General features: G+C 43.9%; 2 protein-coding genes across 6 annotated transcripts in view; one reads left to right on the top strand and one right to left on the bottom strand.

Annotated features, from left to right (window-relative positions):
* The window catches only part of GPX5 (glutathione peroxidase 5), a 39112-nt gene that overhangs the window by 344 nt on the left and 25908 nt on the right, over positions 1–12860 (top strand). The window lies entirely within an intron of this gene.
* Positions 4635–11733, bottom strand: GPX6 (glutathione peroxidase 6). Its single transcript, XM_043449728.1, has 5 exons — positions 11647–11733; positions 8898–9051; positions 6931–7048; positions 5657–5756; positions 4635–4901 (listed from the first exon to the last, which is right to left on the bottom strand). Exons 1-5 carry the CDS (start codon positions 11731–11733, stop codon positions 4695–4697), a joined length of 666 nt encoding a protein of 221 aa, XP_043305663.1. The 3' UTR covers positions 4635–4694.

The following is a 12860-nucleotide window of genomic DNA, read 5'->3' as shown; positions in this document are numbered from 1 at the left end:
AGCTGAGACGACTCAGGACGTGGGCAGAGAGGCCCGGGACTGGGGAGGAGAGACCCGAGGAGCGGTCCAGACTGCGTCCTTAGGGTGGGAACCCGCAGGACCCGGGTGGCTACGAAGAGGCGCATCACGGATCCCAGCCCTGAACTTTGGGAATTAAGGCCATGAACGTATTCAGCGAAAAAGTGCGTCTGTCGCACAGGTGTTTCTTTCCATATCTTTTACAACAGGTTCTTTAAAAGGTCGCGCCTCGAATTCCAGGTGGTTAGAGATGAGGGGGCTGGGAGTGGGGAGGGGAGCTTGTCTGTTTTCCGGTTGCGGACAAGAAATGTAACTTCTTTTCGCGGACCCCTAAACTCCGCCGGCAAACCTGAGACTCTTCTCAGGGTCGTCACAGTTCCAATGCCAAGTCTCATTATCCTCAGCTGCCATCTTCTTCAGAGAATTTCCTTTAACCAAGGGGAGCCGTCTCACACTGGTTATGCCTCTGGGGTCGGAGGGTGAGCCCATAGCTAATGAATGATGAACGTGTTACAAAAGTCCATCCCTCTTCCTTCACGGTGGAAATAATTATAGTGCAATTTATCTGAAGCTAAACTTCATCAGAAGTTGCATCCTTACTTCTCTCTTTCCCCTACCCTATCTTTCTTCACTGATTCCCTTTTCTTAAACTACTCTCTTAATAAATTATGTGTACCTGAATCCTAGTCTCAGGGTCTGTCTACTGGGACCTGAAGCCAAGTCAAGAAGTATTCATGAGATCACAGAGCAAGATTCAATGTGCTGTGGAAGAGACTTCGGCTACTCTTTATCAGGTTTGGGGAATCCAGCTTCCAGAACTACTGTGGGGTCTTTCAAAGCCTAAGAATCACACAGTCCACAGGGAAAATACCACATCTCTGCAGCATCTCTCAGGGGGGAGACTGTATTGGGGTCTTACTTCCAGGGATGGGCTGCTTAACAAACTGGGAAAGGACAGTTTGAGAAGGTCTGAGTCCTGGTTCTCTGGGACTTTAGAACACTGTCCCCCAGGGACTCTCCTCAAAGGTTTTGTGATTAGCAGAGCCTTATTCTTTCTAGATGCCTGCTGGGTGGTGTGTTCGGGTAGTAGATTCATGTGACAACACTGGTTTTGGAGCCAATTAGCTCAGGTCTTTCCATGATAGATTGTACGAACCTCTGGTTCAAAAAAAAATTCACAGCAGTAGTAGTGCCAGTCATGAGAGTGATAATCACCATGATAGTCACAGTCAAGTTTTAACTGCTGTAACAGACTAGAGTTCCTGAGACCCTTCTGGGCAGTCTGCCCCTCCCAGAAGTTTCTGCCTGTGGCTTTCTCCAGGGCTAAGATCTGTTACATGGATTGGTGAGGAAGGGAGAAGTGGAAAGTTGTATCTCTTGATCTTCTCTTTTTATAAAGACTACCATCATCGTCATCAGAAGCAACATTCTGATCAGGACCGCTGCTTCCACACCCATCTCTCACCTGCCCTCATCTCCCAGTGCAAGGGAATTTTTTTTTCATTTCTCTGGTCTTGGCTATCCCCAGAACAACTCTCTTTTTTCTCTTCAGGGCCAGCCACTGGAGGGCATAAGGGGTATGACACCTGGACTTTCCAGAGCAGTGGCAGGATTGAGACCTCCTAGATACTCAAGTGGAGAAGGAAATGGCAACCCTCTCCAGTATTCTTGCCTGGAGAATCCCATGGACGGAGGAGCCTGGTAGGCTACAGTCCATGGGGTCGCTAAGAGTCAGACACAACTGAGTGACTTCACTTTCACTTTTCACTTTCATGCATTGGAGAAGGAAATGGCAACCCACTCCAGTATTCTTGTCTGGAGAATCCCAGGGACGGAGGAGCCTGTGGGCTGCCATCCATGGGGTCACACAAAGTCGGACATGACTGAAGCGAACACTCGAGTATAACAGACTCAGGTTGAAACCACAGTTCTCCGCCTTCATCATTTTAGGTTCTTCACTGTTGAACATGGGATGTTGCTCCCCTGGGGCATCCACTTTTGTCCAACTAGTTTCCTGGTTTGGGCTGGACCAGTATCTTGAGAGGATTTTATACATTGTATCATCCCATCATCCTCCACCCACTTCCTGCACCTTGAGTATTCTGATCTGAAAATAGTGACAGATTTGGAACCCTTCTGAGGACAATTCAGGTCCTTGGGGGTTCTCAAGAACTGCAGAGATTTAAAGATAACAAATAAATGAAGCACACATTTTTCAACACCACTGGTAGCTGGTTCTGCAATCCTGTCACTGCCCTAATTACCCTATTGCCTAGTAAAAGATGTATGGTGTCTCAAATCCTGTGGGTTATGACCAAGGACAGGCTTCCCAGGTGGCTCAGTGGTAAAGAATCCCCCTGAAAATGCAGGAGATGCAAGAGATGTGGGTTTGATCTCTGGATCAGAAAGTTACCATGGAGTAAGAAATGGCAACCCACTGTGGTATGTATTCTTGCCTGGAAAATTCCATGGACAGAGGAGACTGGTGGGCTACAGTCCATGGGGTCACAGATTCACACATGTTCAAGGACATTCAGTTTTTTAAAAATATATAATTTTATTTATTTTTGGCTCTGCTGGGTCTTTGTTGCTTCAAGGGCTTTTCTCTAGTTGTGGCAAGCAGGGGCTACTCTCTAGTTGTGGGACCTGGGCTTCTTATTGCTGTGGCTTCTCTGGTTGGGGAACATGGGCTCTAGGGTGCCCAGGCTTTGGTAGTTGTGGGCTCCTGGGCTTTACAGCACAGGCTTAATAGTTGTGGCGCATTGGCTTAGTTGCTCTGTGGCATGTGAGGGGCATGTGAGATCCTCCTTGATCAGGGATCAAACCTGTGTCTCCTGCATTGGCAGGTGGATTCTTTATACCATTGAACCACTAGGGAAGCCTCAGCTTTTTTTTTTTTTTTCGGCTGTACTGGGTCTTAACTGCAGCACACAGGATCTTCAATCTTTGTGGGAATGTGTAGGCCCTTCAGTTGCAGCATGTGGGATCTGGTTCCCTGACCAAGGATTGAACTCGGGGCCCCTGTCTTGGGAGCATGGAGTCTTAGCCACTGGACCACAGGGAAGTCCCCCCACCCCCCCAGCTTTTTTTTTTTAATCCATTTTTTTTTCTTACTAGATTTTGAGTTCAAGAAGACAAAACATCCAAATATTTTGAAAATATTTTCCATTTCTCATGTGTGTCTATCATCTATGAATATTTAGTCTTAAGAATCACTTTCCTGGTCATTTCTGGCTTAGTCTGTCAATTTTCATGTTGCTGTATAAAGATTAAGTCAGGGATCACATCTATTTAGGTACAAACCAGGATTATATTTGACATTATTCACTGATACTTAGATTTCGTGTACTTTTTTAAGGACAAAAAGACCCTTTTAAAGTGCAAGTAGCTGTGTTAATGGTAATTTGTGAAAAGGGAAAGAAAAAACCACCTATTTTATTCTTCATACGATCTTTTCTGTTTCTGATATTCTGAAATTTGTCTTCATATGAAGATTGAAGTTTAATTATAAAACAGGATGGGCTAGATAGGGCTTCCTGTATATTCTAGACTCCTCTGATTAGAAGTGGGTTTTGGTATGCTTTTCTTCTACTTGTATGTGTTTTTAGATTTTTAATAGCGAGCAGAAATTAATTTTGTAAACAAAAATGTATGCCTATTTGTTGAGAGAGAGAGAAGATTCAAGAAGGGACTCCCCAGGGGATCTGAATGAGGCAGTAGGGGGCTGACTCCGAAAGTTTCGTGTTTGTGTCACAGCAGCTGTGTGCAGCCAGTCCCACCCGGTGTTTTCGGATGAGCCAACGAAAGGTCTAGAGCACTTATGAGAAAAACAAAATACTTAAGAGCTAGGTGAGCTAGGTGCTTACGGAAGCAGCAACGAAGTGAGAGGAAGAAGTGGCATGACTCCACACATAATATAGGACTGGAAAAACACCACGGGAAACCAGCTGCTGCAGAATTCTTTTTAATTTGAGACAGCGATAAGGATGAGTTTAAAGGGTGAGGATAGAAACCCATCATTCCGAATGAAGGAACATCCCTGCCCAGGTGCCATGACCTGAATGCACTAAGGGACAGGCACCAAGGAAGGTTCTGGTTGGGTCCTGCCCACAGGGGCTTTGGGACCCACCATCATGGAGATGCCCCTTCGCTCATGTGAGATGAAGTTTCTGCTCTCACTCTGCCTTCAGAGATCCTACAAGAGAACTCGGGGTATCAGGGGACTAAACGAAAACTAACTAGGGAAAGGAAGAATTTAACAACACATGCCTGTCTTGGAGGAGAGAAGAGGCTATTAAGGAGATCCTGAGAGTCTTGCTGCCAGTTTCCGCTTTTCTTAAACCTTTAGCATTGGGAAAGGATGGATGTCAGGACTTCTGGGGATTGTGTTTTTAGGGACATGGGTAGTCCCTATCTATAATATGATTTTCCTTTGGAATGGAGTGGAAAAATTTTGATATTTTGAGATTAGAGAGTTGGGAGACAGGTTTTCTTTTCCTTAATTGTTTCTCTCTCTCTCTCTCTCTCTGCCTCTGTCTCTCACACACACACACATTTGGGCTCTACAGGATAGTTTGGTCATATGGAGGCTGGGTGGGAAAGGACCTGAAGCAAAGATGGGATCCTTAAACATGTTCTTCAGATGGGAGGCAACTTCTGACAGTGTCTGGACCTTCCTATTCACTTTTGAACTGCTTCAGGTACTCCAGCATGTCTGATTTAACTGTGCTGACTGAAGCCCGGTGGTACCAACGCATGACAGGGACTCCATCAGGCCCCACTAGAAACTTCTCAAAGTTCCAGCGAATGTCATGGACCTTCATGGGTTCCCAGAAGAGCTGACTTGATGAGCCCAAAAGATCAGAGGTTGGAGGGCAGGAGTTCTGGAGCAGAGAGAGAGAAATCAACAATGTTTTTTCTGTTTCTGTGTGGTCTCATCTTATCCCCACCCCTAGAGTGTCTACTCACCAGTATGTATCTCAGTATATTAACTAATTGACATGCTCCTAATGAACCATAGACATTTCAATACATCATTACCAGTACAATCAACAACCAAGAGTTAGTATGATAGCAAATAGAAAAGTTTATTCCTTTCTCTGTTTCTCCCTCAATCCCATGATTATATCACAGTGCTTCAAAGAAAGACTATCTTCTGTTTTTTTGTTTTTTTTTTTTTGTAAGTCATAACACTTCTAAAGCTTCAGTTTCTTTAGCTTAAAAAAAGGGGGTCTTTTTGTTCTGTTCTGTTCTGTTTTCTATGGTTCTGATACTCTATGACACTCTTTATTACCTATTTCTGTGTCTCCCTGATTAGATATGAATTCTTTCAAGGAAGAAATTATGCCCTATTAACATTTGTTAACTCATTGTATAGCACAGTTCTTGCACATAACAAAAGATTTGATAAATGTTGAATAAATGAATCATTACCATTCAGTAAGGAATGTTAGTCTATACTAGAGCAATCATATTTATATGTTTCCATTACTTGAAGCTAAAGCTTCACAACAAATATTGCCACTATCCATGAACTTATCTGAGAATTTCTTTCCAAGGAGTCCAAACTCAATCCTAGACTTGAGCCCCATGCTTTCAGGGCATTGTTACCTACCTGACCAGGTTTATGTTCACTTACCTTCAGGAAGGTAAAGACCTTCTGTTCTTTTTCTCCATTCACATCCCCTTTCTCAAAGAGCTGAAAATTGGGAACAAAGCCACCACCTGGACGTACATATCTGCAATGAACCAGAACAATCCTGAGACCATTCAAATTAAGAAAAGGGTGGATAATAATGGCCACCACAATGTGGCCACAAAGTGAAATTAGAGATAAAGAGAGGTTGTAGACAGGGAAGATGAGGAAAGAGCGGTCTTTGGGAATCAGGACTTCATGCATATGCCTTAAGGAGTCAAAAGAGAATTCCAAGAAAATTGGAAGCAGGATATTCCTCAGCCATAAAAAAGAATGAAATAATGCCATTTACAGCAACATGGATGGATCTAGATATTATCACAGTAAATTAAGTGAATTAAGTCAAACAGAGAGAAACAAATATGTTATCACTTATATATTGAATCTTTAAAAATGGTACAAATAAACTTATTTACAAAACAAATAGAGTCACAGATATGGAAAAGAATCTTATGGTTGTGTGTGCTCAGTCCTATCAGACTAATTGCGGCCCCATGGACTCTAGCCCATCAGGCTCCTTTGTCCATGTAATTTTCCAGGCAAGTATACTGGATCAGGTTGCCATTCCCTTCTCTAGGGGATCTTCCTGACCCAGGGATCAAACCCAGGTCTCCTGCATTGCAGACAGATTCTTTACCATCTGAGTCACCCGGGAAGCCCAATGTTATGGTTACCAAGGATAAACTGGGAGATTGGGATTGAGATATACACACTACTATATATAAAATAGAAAAGTAATAAGGACCTGCTGTATAGCCCAGGGAACTCTATTCAGTACTCTATAATGACCTATATGGGGAAAAGATCTAAAAGAGTGGATATATGTGCATGTAGAACTGATTCACTTTGCTATACATCTGAAATTAACACAATATTGTAAATCAACTATACTCCAATAAAAATATTTAAAAAGAAAATTGGAAAGCAATATTTTAAGGTTAAAATTCTTGATTCATTTCTATTTCCTAGGTTTTCTCCTTTTTCATGTGCTTCTTTTTCATTAGATTTCCTGTAGTCTTATCATTAAACAACTCAAAGGTAGAGAGAATTGTTGAGCACTACCAGCAGGGCATAACTGAATTCAAGGCATCAAAATTATGTTCTTGAACCAATTAATCTGTCAATCACCCCAGAAGTCTCCAGAATGAGAAGCCTCTAGGTGGAATGTGGAAGGAAAATTCTAACACGGTCTCGCAGGGTCCAAAGCAGGCACTTACTTGAGCCCCATAAGGATCTCTGAGTTCTTTGCTGGCTCTTGTTTTCCAAATTGGTTGCAGGGAAAGCCCAATACAACTACACCAAAAGGCTTCAGCTCCTCCTGTAGTGCATTCAGTTCTGTAAGCAGAGGGTGAACAGCATGGGTAGCTCTATCTTGAGCAGTAAAAGCAGTATCTATCACATGAATAAGCTGAGGACTATGAAGGGAAAGATTCAAGATCACAAAGTTTGAGGAAACAGAGCAAAAGGCTAGAACACAGACTTCCAAAAACACATCCAAACAGTTCCCATTTTTCTTGTGCAGAAGTTCCCATAAGTGGCTCCACTTTGTCATCCAATAGGAGCCCTTCTTTAAAAGCACAGGTTGCTTAGATTGGTGTGTGTGTGTGTGTGTGTGTGTGTGTGTGTGTGTGTTGGGGGTGGGTCCTGTTTGATTCTGAAGAGAAGTCAGATTTAAGTGCCTTTGCCTTCCTTAGTTGATTGATCAAAAAATGTTTTAAGGAATGGCAAACAATGTGGACATTCTATCCCCATCCTCCCACTCTGCCCCATGGTGACATAATGTTACACTCCAGTCACCCTCCCAGGAGCACTCTTTGCTACTCTAAGCTGGAAGCTATAGAGGGGATCAGAGAAATGCCAAGTCTAGCTCCAGAGCATTCTTTTTGTCAGTTCCAGTGACATAAATGCTGCCATTTCCCTGAAAGACTCATTGGGATTCTAAGGCTACAAACTCCAAACTGCTCTTTCCCACTGCCAGGAAGCTTCCCAGTGTCTGTCTGGACTTGTGCCAATATTTCCAACTTCAGCCATTTTCAGTTCAGATTTACTGACTTCATGACCAGCATCAGCCAGTCCTAATCAGACTCAGCTCTATCTGCTGGCATCTCCTCTTAGCCCTCACTTCAATTAAAGAGTGCATAGATGGTAACTACATTTCCTCTTCTCTGCCATTTGGAAGTGCCTGCAGAACCCAAGGGTATTTTTCCAGAGGCTCAAAGGTCAATCTTCTCTCCTGTTACCAGAAGTTACCAGTGAGAAAGATAAAATTAGCCCCTGAAAGCTAGATTCTGGCCTGGGAGTTATAGCTAGAGCTTGTTGTTCTCCTCTTGAACATAAACAGTTTCACAGAAGATCAGTATCATACAAGTGACCTTTAACCAGACAAAACATGAACATTATTCAAACCACAAAAATGACCAAGTATCACCGTATTCTTACCAATCTAAGTGATTGCTGTTTGTTTATCCTTGCTTTATTCCTCCTACTCTGTAGATATGATTTATTAAGATAACAATCACTTCACTGTGCCTGTTTCCTCATTTCCTGACAGCATCCAATCCAGAACCAAGTTTCAATCCCTTGAACCCTTCCCCTCACGTATCACAAGCTCAGATCCTCAAATAAGTCCTTTCTATTAATAACATCTTCTTACTGAGAAGCCCCATGGTTCCCTACAGTATATGTTTTCCCTCAGAACGTTGAGCAACAAATTCAAATACAGATACATTCCTGGTGGTCTTTGCTAAATCTCTGGGAGAATCTTAGTTCTCAAATCCCAATATAATTCTCCTGACATTTCTAAGGAGCAGAGCAGTGGCAGGATGTAGGGGATAGAGTCACATGATCACCTCCCTTCCCCCAGACCCTTGTTTCCTCCCAATAACAAATTAGCAAAACCTTCTGGAGTTAGGACTTCCCTAACTCCAGACGGTAGAGTGTCTGCCTACAGTGCAGGGGACCCGGGTTTAGTCCCTGGGTCGGGAAGATATCCTAGAGAAGGAAATGGCAACCCACTCAGTATTCTTGCCTGGAAAATCCCATGGACAGAGGAGCCTGGTAGGCTACAGTCCATGGGATCACAAAGAGTCAGACACGACTGAGCGACTTCACTCTCACTTTCTGGAATTAGACTATGGCCATATGACAAAGCTAGCTCCAAGAGAGTTGAAACATGAGTTCTTACCTGGATACTGAGCTGTCAAACCTCAATAGGTGGCCACATTGACAAACAGGACATGCTTGCCCGCATACTGCTTGAACTGGATATACTCCTCACCATTGAGGGTGAGGGCTCCATACTCATAGATGGTGCCTGTCACCCCCTTATAGCAATCCACCTGAAATATAACAAAAATAACCATAGCAATGCGATGATAAAGCAAATGATAATCTCTAACATCTGTGGACTTTTTGAAACTCTTAAGAACTGAAGAGAATATTCCAAGTAATATTTTTAGTTACGGCTAATGTGGTGTTCATTGGAAGGACTGATGCTGAAGTGGAAACTCCAATACTTTGGCCACCTCATGTGAAGAGTTGACTCATTGGAAAAGACCCTGATGCTGGGAGTGATTGGGGGCAGGAGGAGAAAGGGACGACAGAGGATGAAATGGCTGGATGGCATCACCAACTCAATGGACATGAGTTTGGGTAAACTCCGGGAGTTGGTGATGGACAGGGAGGCCCCAGGCCTCGTGCTGCGATTCATGGGGTCGCAGAGTCAGACATGACTGAGCAATTGAACTGACTGAATGCCACAACTGGGACTTTCCAGGTGGTTCAGTGGTAAAGAATCTGCCTGCCAGCAGGAGACTCGGGTTCGATCCCAAGATCAGCAAGATCCCCTGGAGAAGAAAATGGCAACCCACTCCAATATTCTTGCCTTGGAATAGTCCCATGGACAGAGGAGCCTGGTGGGCTATAGTCCATGAGGTCACAGAGTCAGACACGACCTAGCGACTAAACAACAACAATGCCACAGCTAGAATTTATACCTTCTAATTTAAAATCTTTTTTGCAATGGTGGGACAAGCACTTTATAATCATCTTTCCATTCCTTGAATCTTAATACAATTTACTGTCATCCTCCGATTGACAATTCACAGTTTACCTGCACTCTCTTCCATATCCTAACACCCCATTCCAGTCATCCTATCTCTTCGCAAATATTTTTAACAGATTTTGGCAGAGTTTCTCATAACAGAAATATGTTTTGCATAAATTTCTCACCCATATGTTCTCACATTGTAGTTTCCTTCCCCCAGAGCCCAGCAAATAACTTGTTCCTCCTCTAGATCCCAGAGGCATTTTCCAAAGCTTTGCCAGTAGGGGCTTATTGGTACTTACAAAATTCATCCTCAATGCCCTTTCTTATCTCTGTGTAAAATAGGAAGCAAAGGGAACAGAATTCCTACCTACAAACATGGCAAGGGAAAAAAGCCGACAGGATCTGGAACAAAATGCTAAAATGCCTCAACAGCTTCCGGCTGTCTTTATCATGTATGGATGCCACCTTGTGAACTGGGATGTAGAATCCCAAGAATACTGCAGCTTGGAAGAGCCTGATCTTTCCCTCTTGGCTTTCAGTTCTGCTCCAATTTGCTTAGGTCTGTTTGAAGAGATCAGGATGCCCTAAAAACACAGCCGTTTACTCACAAGATAATATTCTACAGCAGAAATTCCACACCCAATCAGGCAGCAGCTGCTGACACAGATGTGGATGGCCCTCAATGGATGCTTTTTTTTTTTTTAATTTCAGAGAAGGGAAATGATCTTATTACAGTTACCAGTCGTGATATTACATTTATAATTTTACACTTCACATGAACCCAATAATAGAGCACTTGAAGTGTGGTTTGAGGACCTGCACAAGTATCATCTGAGAACAAATTAGAAAAGCAAATTTGCGGCTCTACTAAAACCTACTGGATCAGAAGCTTTGGAGGTGTGACCCAGTAATCTGTGCTTTAACAAATTTTCTAGGTGATACTTATGTGAGCTGAAATCTGGGGATCACTATACTACAAGGTAGGTTTTCTCCAACTTTTAGAGAGGAAAGAAAGGGGTCAATAAAAGATATCTAACTGGCTTAACGTCACAGTGAAGCTGTGTTTTTGAATGAATATGCCCGATTTTAAACTTAAAACTTGTTGCCTCCAGTCATTTACTTCAGTCGCCACTTTGCATCCTAAGACACATATACACATCTTTAACAGGGTGCTACTGACAGCAAATGTGGACATTCTCCTGGGGTAGGGGGGAAGCATTGGGTGATTTGGAGCAGTACAAAGACTTAAAAGCAAAGATCTTACTCTGATCTGAGCTCTTGCCACATCACTTCCCCTGAAATTAAAACCAGCAAGCAACTCTCCTTGCCTTTTGCCTTTTATTACTCCCTGAAAGTGAAAAAATAAAATAAAAAAAGCCACTCTTTCCCAACTCTGGAACTCCTTAGGGCACATTTCAGCACCAGCTTCTTTTTCCACCTGCCCAAGGGTTTCAGCTTCTCCAAGAGCTGCCAGTTCAGCCTCCTTCTCCATTCAGTTACTACTTCACATCCCTGTTTCCCGGACCTGCAAGATTGCCCAGTGTTCCAGACCAGGGTGGAGAGGATGGGTTCTGGGCTACCCAGCGGCCACCAGGGGCAAGTGGCAAAGCAGAACACAGGGAGAGGAGCCTTCGTCCTTCACCCACTTTTCCATTTTCTGCCCAGTGACCCTTCAGGCTAAGGGAAGATGATCCACGTAAAGACAGGCAGTTTAGGAGAGCCTCTGCCTCAGAGAACAGCAGTGGCAATGGCAGGTGTCAGCTAGGAAAGGCTAGGGAGATGAATCTCGTCCTTCCTAGGAGAGAAGAAGGGAGAACTGGCTTCCTTGGCAGCCTAGTTCACCATCAGTGCTGGAATCCACCTGGGTTCCCTGTGGGACACTTACCTTCATCTGTTGCTGCTTCGGAGTCAGCTGAGCTAAGCTGACCAGGAACAGTGGGAAAAAACAGGAGGCCCAGAGCTGCAGGATCATGGCTCGAACTAGGATTTCCAGGCAAGTCTCAGATCCCCAGGGATCTCAACCCCTTTTGAGCTCCTGGCAGGGACCAGTTTGAAGATTCATCCTCCAATCACAGAGAAGCATTAACACACGGGCAAACCTCCCTCCACCCTGCGATCCCTCCCCCTTCCTCTTCTTCCCTCTCCCCAACATTCACCTCCCCCCTCACTCTTCCACCCCAGACCACAAGCCCTGAAGGCTCAGCTGTACCCAGTACCTCCCCTTGACGGGCCACCCACTGGTGGTTCTGGCACCCGTATCCTGGCAGGTGAAGGTGGAGGCTTCCCCCTTTGGAACTTGAAATACTGCCTCTACTTTCTCCAAGTGCTTGGCAGTTCCCAGGTGCCAGCTCTGCACCCAGGAAGTAAAGTCACCACCACTGAATCAGAATCTGCTTTTTAAAATCAATATTCTCATGTAATTTATATGCAAACTAAAGTTTGAAAAGCATTGTCCCACGTGACTATTAATCCTTTGTCCTGTCCCCTCAAACTTTCATCACTTAATCCACAGCACACTGTATTTTCTAACTATGAAGTCCAGCTGTGGGGGCCTGAGTGTCTCGGACACTCTTGAACTTGGCCCCTGGAGAAGGGCTTGTAAATGCAGGAGTAACACAAATGATGGGTACACATTCACAGGGCAAGGTATCTGGGAGAAAGCTCTAAAATATGAGTTAAGGAACTTCCCTGGAGAAGGAAATGGCAACCCACTCCAGTATTCTTGGTGGGAAAATTCCACTGACAGTGGAGTCTGGCAGGCTACAGTCCATGGGGTCGCAAAGAGTCAGACAAGACTAAGCATGTAAGCAGGAGAATCCTTCTTGGTTGCCTTGGGCTTGACTAAGCTTCATTCGCTGTCAATAATCATCTCTACCCCCACTTACTCCATAAAACTATTTCTAGTAAGATCCTAATAAGGTAACAATCTGAAATTTGTTGGAAAGCATTAATATTTGAATTGGTGAAGAGTCAGAGTTATTTCTCCCACCCATCCTCACTCCCATCTTCTCCCCTCCAGGTTTTCTCTGACAGCTCAGCTTTACTGAACTCTCCTGTTTATGGAAGTGATACCTTCTTCCTCTTCAGTTCTAAGCCCTT

This window comes from Cervus canadensis, chromosome 28, assembly GCF_019320065.1.
Source record: "Cervus canadensis isolate Bull #8, Minnesota chromosome 28, ASM1932006v1, whole genome shotgun sequence".
NCBI lineage: Eukaryota > Metazoa > Chordata > Mammalia > Artiodactyla > Cervidae > Cervus > Cervus canadensis.
This window is presented reverse-complemented; position numbering and strand designations above follow the sequence as displayed.